A 9,457-nucleotide genomic window follows, 5' to 3' on the forward strand; every position below is an offset into this window, starting at 1 on the left:
ATTTAATACACGGGTCCAAAATGACCCGCTAACACTTCAGATGGCAGCAGAAAGCTAACACCAGAGGAAGGTTAATTTGGTTCAGTGTTGTTTTTCCACTTAAAAAAATGAAAACAATGAAATACAAAGAGGATTGGAAAAGGTGACAAAGTTATAGTATGAGAGCATGCAAAGGGCCTTTCCCACCTCTAAAGAAAAAACAAAGACAGGAACTCATTGATAACCGAATAATCTAATTCAATAACAAGTAACTTTACAGAGAAAGAACAAAATGCATTACAACACAACACACACAAATGACAAATAAATGACGTTAATGACATGATAGGAGTTGAAAAACAATAGTCAGATGATAACTGCTATGTCTGGGATTGTTTTTTGAAAGATTTCTCTTTTCTTTAACTTATAGGTGGTCGGTGACACCTATGATGTACCCCATGTCTTATTTATTCAACATCCCAAGTACTGCATATGTGTCTCTGTCCTGCATCAACCTGTTTATAGGCATCAATAGCAGCGCCATCACCTTCATCCTGGATCTTTTTGAAAACAATCAGGTAACAACATATAGATAATAAAACAACGCAAGAAAAAACTCAACTTTCAACACACAGCTCAGACAATTTTTTCCGTACTTTAATTACTCTGAGAGGTTCTTAGGGCACTAGAGATATCGTAGGGTCATTCTCGTGTTCCCAGCAGCGAAGATTCTAGGATCAGGCCTTTACGGGGCTCAGCCCCTAATGAGAATGTGACACGGATACAGTGCCTTGCAAAATTGCTGACCCAGCAATTTTAATTGCTTACATTTCAACATGGGTTCTAATCTGCGACATGAAATTACCCACTTCATTTATTTCATTCATTCATTTCATTTTTTTTTTATCTCAATCAATCAACAATGTTGCAAGACAAAACAAAATTTTGCAACCAAAAAATAAAACGCAACCAATTAGAAATAAACAAAATAAAACACACATACACGCAAACACACACACACACACACACACACACACACACACACACACACACACACACACATACATATTTATACATACGTATGATTAAACAATTAAAAGACTAGTTTGAGAAGGAGCAGGCGGAAGCAAATAACTTATTTGGTCCTGCCCCTATTTCACAAGCTCATACCATCACAAAGTAAATAGATAGGCAAATACAGCATACAATCTCTCAGGTCTTACAATAACTAACAACAGTAAAACAATAACAATACCAGTAAATTAAATTACAATTCCATTCCTGTGTTTAGGTATATTTTCTGCATTGGTCCAGTAATGATTTCTTTAATTTACTTTTGAACTGAATGATATAAGGGCTCTGTTTGATGGACATTGTTCAGGCCATTCCATAAGGTCACCCCACAAACTAAAACACACATGCTTTCAACAGTTGTTCGCACAACAGGTTGCTTAAACATATTATGTCCAACTTTTTCTCTGGGTACTACCAACGTTAGCTTCACAACCACACTCCTGCTCTCCATCTAACAGAATAAATAAAGACTCAGCCAAAGGTGGGAGTCTGGCACAACCCCCTCCGATTGGCCAAAACGATGTTTCTGTTAACCTTTTCCTTGACTGGGTAACAGGTGCATGGCATTGCCGAGACTGACACAGGATATTAAACTTGTTTCATGCACTTTAAACCTGTAACTGCTGTCCACTGTCACAGACAAGTTTGCAAACTCCAACTTGAAGCTCTAAAATTGATAAAAAAAAAAAAAGGAAAAATTTAAATTTAAAAGAAATTGGTCTAAAATCGCAAGTGGTTCCCAGGGACATTGTTGTTAAAGATTAGTAAGGGCTATCTTTGTAGTTAAAATTGCAAAAGAACAAGAGAAGATGGGCAGTTTCAAATGTAGATCGAATGGTAAAAATCCATTCAGCAATATCGAGATATCAATGTCTGAAGGAGGAGTATAACTTAAGTAAGCTATAAGCTGTAGGTGGGTGATTTTAACATTACTGACCAAGGAAAACACACATTGAACATACAATCTAGGGAAAAAGCATTGCTGAGGTCCTATTAAGAGGATATTGATCTGGGGAACATAGGGCCCTGGGAACAACCCCTAGAGAGCAGACAAATGATAGTTCAGGACAATCAGGTTAATGTACAAGCAGACTGACAAGGGCAGCACAATCAAAATGTGGTGTTGAATCAAGTCAATAGGCCTTTTTCACAGAAAACATTTTGTTTTGTCATAGCAGAAAATGCACAAGTGTTACTAATAATGTTAACAATAGCTCTATTTGGTTCAATTGTCTCAGAAAGCCATGCCAGTGTGAGAATGAGCCAGCATGCACAACACCAGGACCTTGAGATGGAAGCAGCTAAATGGATTTCACCAATCATTCATTGCATTATTTACACCGGTGCGTTTCCCACTGTGACATGTCAAAACTTCTTCGATGAAAAGGGCCTAAAACTATACAGCAAACACCAACTATACAGTGGGTACGTACACAAGGGTTGACTATAATGTGATGCAGCTGGGGAAGCAGAGAGGCTAACGATGAGGCTTGTTGGATTGGTGAGAAATGGCTGTTGTTGTCTTTTAAGAAAAACAACAACAGAAATAGAAATAAATGAAAGTAGGGGGAGATGACACGGATGCTGCTGCTGTAAGGTTGACTCCAACTCAAAAAATGGAGATGGTTCTTTTTGCCAGATGGTTCTCTCCACTGCACATCTGTCCTCCTCTTCTCTGCTTTCACTTGATGAATCCCTCAACAGCTGAGTCATGAGAGAACCGCTGGAGTGACTCATAAGTTTGTCATGTTGATATTTCCAAGATTCTACACGTAAACTTTATACACAATGCTTTGCTAAAAGCCTGATCTCGTATTAAATATATAATTACCAATAATTATAGCCACGTACTACAGTTTTATATGTAATTAAGGTACAGGAGGTGCGGCTACGTGATTTAAACATTTATTTTAACAGGGACAATGTACAAAGAAGATATTGACAAATTGCTATTTTCCTCCCCTAGTGCCTGGGCAGGTACAGTAGGTAGATATTATTCATAATTTAGTTAGAATTATTTATTTTGCTAAACTAGATTGAGGTGTGCAATTATAAATATTGCACACTGTATGTTGACTTTGTGTTTTCAAATCCTGCACTCAAGGGAAATGTGCATTAAATGTTTATGTGTTTGTGTGTTGCCAGTCTTTGCTGACATTCAATGAGTGGCTAAAGAAAGGCCTGCTGGTGCTGCCTCACTTCTGCCTGGGGCGAGGACTGATTGACATGGCCATGAACCAGGCTGTGACTGATGTTTATGCCAGATTTGGTAAGTACTTAATTAGCTGATAAAGTTTCATGAGTTTTACATCAATATGTTGTAATATGTAGCATCATTTCCATCACAAAGCATGTTTAAAATAAAATGAACCAGTGGCATATGTACATTGGGGAAAAAGAATTTTGCGTACAGTTTCCAGGATTACCAAATTTTACTAAATAGTACCTATTATAATCAAAGTTCTAGTAGTTTATACTCTCAGGTCTTGAGTTATGTCCCGGCTCTCTGGAAAAGATTTTTTTGTGCAGCTTGTAACATATAACAAATACTGACTTAGTACAGAGAAAAGGGTTCACTATTTTGCATACATTTGTTTTCAGGCGAGGAGTACACGCAGGACCCTTTCCGGTGGGACTTTGTGGGGAAAAATATTGCTTTCATGGCAGTGGAAGGCTTTGTCTACTTTATGCTCAATCTTCTCATCCAATACCGGTTCTTCTTGGACCACTGGTAAGTTACTATCTAACCCCAGATTGTACAAGTTTACATATACAGCGCCTCAACCATTACACCAATGTCTTTCACAGAGGGTCAAAACATATTCCCACCAATGAAAACAAAAGAGCGTTGTACCAGATGCTTCTCTATATATGACTTTCTTGCTCCTATCAGGTTATCAGACTACAAGCAGACTTCAGTACGAGATGAGGATTGTGACGTGGCAGCAGAGAGGCAGAGAATTTATGATGGAGGGAGCAAGACAGATGTCCTGCAGATCAGAGACCTCTCTAAGGTAAAGATCACTGGCTCACTCATCTTGGTTTTTCAAGCTCAGCTTTATTTTAATTCATCCTTTCACTCAAATCTATACAAGTATAGGTGGAATAGAAATGAATAAACATATGAAAGTTTTATTTTTACAAAGTTAACATTGTTTCTGTGCCTCCTCTGCACAGACGTATGTGGGCAGGAAGAGGGCAGCTGTGGACCGGATATGTATGGGAGTCCCTGCAGGAGAGGTAAAGTCACTGAGTTCATTTACGTTGCGAGTTACTATTGTCACTACTGCTTTATTAATATTACTCAGGTTTTCTCTTTTTGTGTTTGCCTAAATAAACCTAAATACTGATTAAGCTGCCACCCAAATTGTTACAGATGCAATTATATGCAGTATTTGCAATAACATGCAAACACAATACTGAAGTACTGTGTATCTGATCTGATTTTGTGTTTTTTTCTGTTCTAATGTGCTTGTGTGCTTTATTAACACATGCATGTACAATTTCTAGTCATTATATGAAACTAAATATAATATCCCAGTTTCAAAAGGATATTAGCAGTCATTCTCTCTAATAGCGAGTGTGCTTCAGCACTTTGTCAGTATTTCAGCAGAATTTGTCCTCGGATCGAGAGCCTCATTGTCTTTTGTCCGGTTAGTGCTTTGGTCTTTTGGGAGTTAATGGAGCCGGAAAGACGACAACCTTCAAAATGCTGACTGGTGACACAGATGTCAGCTCCGGTGAGGCTACCGTTGCTGGTTACAGGTACATAAAGTCCACGGTCGATATAACACAAACTGTGTTCACAAAACTTTGCTTTTGGTTTATCCTGCTGCACACAGTTTCAGATGGGAGACGACCAGAAACAGTCCAATGAGTTAGAACGTTTGAACACAGGAAGGTCAATCTGTCATAATGCTGTTTGATGACACTATCTGACTATAAAACCAACCCATGTGGGACTCTGAGTAGGAAAAAACAACAGCTAGAAACTAGGGCTTGATCAACCATTCACTAGTGGAGCTACAGCAAAGTTATTTGGGTTTAATATTCTATCTTTTAAAAAATACAATTTTCAAGCCAACTTTTTGAACATGCCGAGTTTTCCTCTATGTGTCCGTTAAATTCAAGTGACAAGAAGATTAAATGTCATTTTTGCTGTGTTTATAAATGGTTTGGTTCCATTTTTACATAATTGTTTTCAGAGAATTCAGCTTCTTCTCAGATCTGGATGACATGTTTTTACTTATGACTCTCACTATTACTGCTTACTATTGACTCACTGCAACGAGTGGCAACTTCTGTCCTGTTTTGTAGCATCCGGACAGAGATTCTGGATGTGCACCAGAACATGGGCTACTGCCCTCAGTTTGATGCCATTGATGAGCTACTAACTGGCAGGGAGCATCTGTACCTCTATGCTCGTCTCAGAGGGGTGCCTGAGTCTGAGATCCGCAGAGTGAGTAGGACTCCAGCTGCTTTGCATCTTTAACTGTCTAACGATGTTTCATTCTGCTGTTTGGCTCAGCACTGCATAGAGAGCTTTATATCTATTTTGGTCATTTTGTTTTGTACATCTGTTGGTCCATGATCGCTACTGTTTGATATCTCAATTTAATTTGGATGCAACATTGTTATGGAGGACTCAGTTAACCGTAGGGGTTGCCCATCCTGAAACTGTAACGTGGATGGACATGTCCACCAATGGATATTTTCCCTCCCCCCCCCCGTAGGTGGCAGAGTGGGGTATCCAGAAGCTGGGTCTGACAGAATATGCCGGCCGCTGTGCAGGGACATACAGTGGCGGCAACAAGCGCAAACTTTCCACAGCTATTGCAATGATTGGTTGCCCAGCGCTGGTGCTGCTGGTGAGTTAGCCAATGATGGGGAGCTCATGAGCCCATTGTTTGGGGTTTTTGGGCTTTATGCAGGGATTTATCAATGAAATGGTCTATGGATCCAGATGGGAAGCCATATGGGTTCAGTCAAGCCTGGCCTGGAATGTTTGATACATTGGCAGGCAACTGCACAGTTCAATTCAAATTGGCATACATCAGAGATCTTTGCCATATGCTGATAGAGATAAGGATTTGGTTTCTGTTCACATGGAATTATAAGAGATAAGTTAAGAAACTGTATTGTCATCCATCTAAATATACAGTGCATTACAGCACATAGAGGATCAAAATGTTGTTTCCATGGTCCTAGTACAAACCTAAAGAATAGAAAAACATGAATACAAGTATTGTAAAAAAATATATATAGAGGTGGTGTAAATGAAGTAAGTAAAAGCAGTTTTATTTTCCCTGAGGATATTTATGTAGTATGGTGCAAGTAGGTAAAGTGAGGTAGGTTATGAAGTGACACAAGCTTGTGTGTGTGAGAGAGAAAGTCAAGTCTTTTGTTTGTTTGTGGCTGTGTGTGTTAAGGATGAGCCCACGACAGGGATGGACCCCCACTCTCGACGCTTCCTGTGGAATGCCATCATGAGTGTCATCCAGGACGGCAGGGCTGTGGTGCTAACATCACACAGGTTCAGTATCTAATAATGAAATGAATCCACCGCACACATCTACTGCAGCAGCTGATCAAACACAGTTAACTATTCTGCCAACAAGGGTTGTTGAAATCATGACTAGACTGGCATTTGCTTGATTTTACCACAGAGATCAGTGGAATTAAGATTCATTGCTCATAGACATAAATTGCAGCAGTAAAAATAAAGATGGATTATGGTTGTTTTCCACCAGTATGGAGGAGTGTGAGGCCCTCTGCACTCGACTGGCCATCATGGTCAATGGGACTTTCAAGTGTCTGGGTACTATCCAGCAACTCAAATACAAGTAAGAGGTTTTCTGTATTTCATCTGGCTTGTACAGTGTGTGGGTAGTGTTTCAATGTTAATTGATGATTCCAAACCTTAAAAACACAATAAATAAAGACTTCTCTGCATCATGGAAAACGAAATGTGTGGCAATTCTGTGGGTTGTCCTAATATATGAATACATTTACATTCAGACTTTGAAAATTATAAAATTATGAACAACTTTGGGTCATCAAAAGACGTAGTGCAATTTGTGGGTATTGACATGAAGTAGATTAGAGGGGGGCAGCCTCTAGCTTATCCAGTAAGAGCGTTTGCACCATGTTACCTGAGGCCTGAAGTGTCCGGGTTCAAATCCAACGTGCGACACTTTGCTGTGTGTCATCCCCCATCTCTTTCCCTCTTTGGTGTCTGTCCACTGCCCCTACAAGAAAGGGAAAAATCCAAGGTAGAATAAAAAATCATCACGTTCAACCAAAGACATAAAAAAGAGATCTGAAGTAGGTGTAACCACAGTCACTCTAAAGTGTAGGAGAATTGAAATGTATCCTGAATAATGTTTAACATCTTAACATTGTGTTTCCTTGATCCAGATTTGGTGATGGCTACGTAGTGACCATGAAAATCAAGGCAGCTAAAGTGGGCTCGCCCCCAGATCTGGGGCCAGTCGAGAGCTTCATGGAGAGCAGCTTCCCCGGCTGCGTTCAAAGGGAGAAGCACTACAACACGCTGCAGTACGAAATAGCCTCCTCCTCCCTGGCCAGGATATTTCAGCTGGTGGTGGCCAATAAAGAAAGGCTCAGTATCGAAGACTACTCCGTTTCCCAGACAACACTGGACCAGGTAGTTATGAACTGAAAGTCTCAACCTGTGTTTAATACATTTGAGGGAATCTTTCCTTATAACATGTGTGAAGAAACAATTGTCAGTCACCTACAGATTTGACATTTTATATATACAGGTTTGTGGCTAAGACGTCTTGTAAAATCTGTAAATTATGATTACGTTCCTTAGCAGATACATAATGGTCTGTAATGTTTTATTTTTTACTGAATCAGCTTGTCTGTTGTGCAGGTGTTTGTCAACTTTGCCAAGCAACAGACAGGCGAGGACGAAGACATAAAGTTACACAGACGAACAGCGGGTGGAAGAAAAGACATCAAGATCTGTCCAGTGCAGAAGAAAACATGAAAATGTTATCGGTTTATATACAGAAACACAGATGTAAAGGTGTCACTCTGCAGGGCGGCAATATAACTTTTCACATTCCACAAGTTAAAAGGTACTTTCAATATTTCCATAGCCAAATTGCTTTTTAGAGTAGACACAAGCATGGCTAGTTGACCTGCCAAAGTGAGTGGTTGAACAGTTAATGTTTCCAGCCACAGACAACTTAACAGGACTTCCCCTATGTCATCAAAAACCAAGCAGGTCTGACACATTAGACTTGAATAAATAGCTGTTAACAGCACTTGATGCAAAAACAGCTGGTTCTTCATCTGAAATGTAAGAAAAGCTTGTATAAGTCAATCCAATCTGTACATATATGTGTAATGAATACATAAACACCTTAGACGCAGTATTTTTTTATGTTTACATTAACGCACACACCTCAGTTTTATGTGACACATGTAAACAAATGTCATAAATGTTGGTTGTCTTTGTTTTCCAAATGTTCTTTTCAGTCATTCACCGTTGTACATTCAAGTATTCCTTTGTCTGCTGTGTTTCATACATTGCCATGTTAAACTGTTCTCCAGTATCAGTACAAAATAGCACAAAATATTCTCCTTGAAGGATTATATTTGAGACAGAAGGTAATGAGATAAATATAGTACTGTAGATAAAAAGGAATAATATTTTGTATCTGACAAAAAACTTTAACTTGCTTTTTACTTTATGCTCTTGCCTAGCTGATTTGTACAACATCATCAGTCCTAAATAAAAACAAAGTTTTATAATAGTAGTGCAGTTTTTCTTAATCTTATATATATATATATATATATATAAATATGTGTATATATGCATCCAGCAGCTTTAAGAGAAGTGTGTGTGTATATGCGTGTGTATGTATTTATGTATGTGTATGTGTATGTATTTATGTATGTGTGTGTGTGTGTATATATATATATATATATATATATATATATATACACACACACACACATACATACACATACACAGTTCTCTTAAAGCTGCTGGATGCCAATGTGGGTTATTTAGTAAGGAGAAGAAGAGTTGAAAGGCTTTTCAGTCCGGTGACCTGCAGTAGCTCCACTGACCTCCGTTGTAAAGCTACTACCGGTCAGTGGAGGAGCTGAGAGATAGCTTTGTATCAAGGTCAAGGCGACACTGTGCTGAGTGGCTTGTCACAACCTGGATTTATCTGACACATGGTCCAATTACTGTTCTCCTGCCGCAAGTGATGGTGTCATTGCCTCAGGCCTCCCACTAGCCTGAATTTCATTGGCTGTCTCAAAGAAACAGAGGGATGATGGTAGGTGCACTTTGCGGCAGCTAATTATTCTCTGGTGTGGATCTCATGCTCGTCTCCTGCCCATATGGTCATCTGGATGAAGC

At 39.2% G+C, this 9,457-nt stretch overlaps 1 protein-coding gene across 3 annotated transcripts in view; it reads left to right on the forward strand.

Moving 5' to 3' along the window:
• LOC117953783 (retinal-specific phospholipid-transporting ATPase ABCA4-like) overlaps positions 1-8,839 on the forward strand; it is a 39,994-nt gene extending 31,155 nt beyond the window's left edge. For 2 of the 3 annotated variants that reach the window (XM_034887101.1, XM_034887102.1), the window contains 12 exons: positions 410-557; positions 3,199-3,322; positions 3,655-3,784; positions 3,947-4,067; positions 4,231-4,293; positions 4,712-4,818; positions 5,371-5,512; positions 5,787-5,921; positions 6,483-6,586; positions 6,804-6,896; positions 7,471-7,720; positions 7,952-8,839. In XM_034887101.1, coding sequence (XP_034742992.1) covers positions 410-557; positions 3,199-3,322; positions 3,655-3,784; positions 3,947-4,067; positions 4,231-4,293; positions 4,712-4,818; positions 5,371-5,512; positions 5,787-5,921; positions 6,483-6,586; positions 6,804-6,896; positions 7,471-7,720; positions 7,952-8,068 — 1,534 coding nt within the window. In that variant the 3' untranslated portion in view covers positions 8,069-8,839. Of the gene's footprint in view, positions 1-409; positions 558-2,692; positions 2,953-3,198; positions 3,323-3,654; positions 3,785-3,946; positions 4,068-4,230; positions 4,294-4,711; positions 4,819-5,370; positions 5,513-5,786; positions 5,922-6,482; positions 6,587-6,803; positions 6,897-7,470; positions 7,721-7,951 lie in introns of those variants that run through there. The other variant, XM_034887103.1, reaches the window with a different exon arrangement.
• Positions 8,840-9,457: the final 618 nt, after the last annotated feature.

The sequence above is a fragment of the Etheostoma cragini genome, chromosome 12 (assembly GCF_013103735.1).
Source record: "Etheostoma cragini isolate CJK2018 chromosome 12, CSU_Ecrag_1.0, whole genome shotgun sequence".
NCBI lineage: Eukaryota > Metazoa > Chordata > Actinopteri > Perciformes > Percidae > Etheostoma > Etheostoma cragini.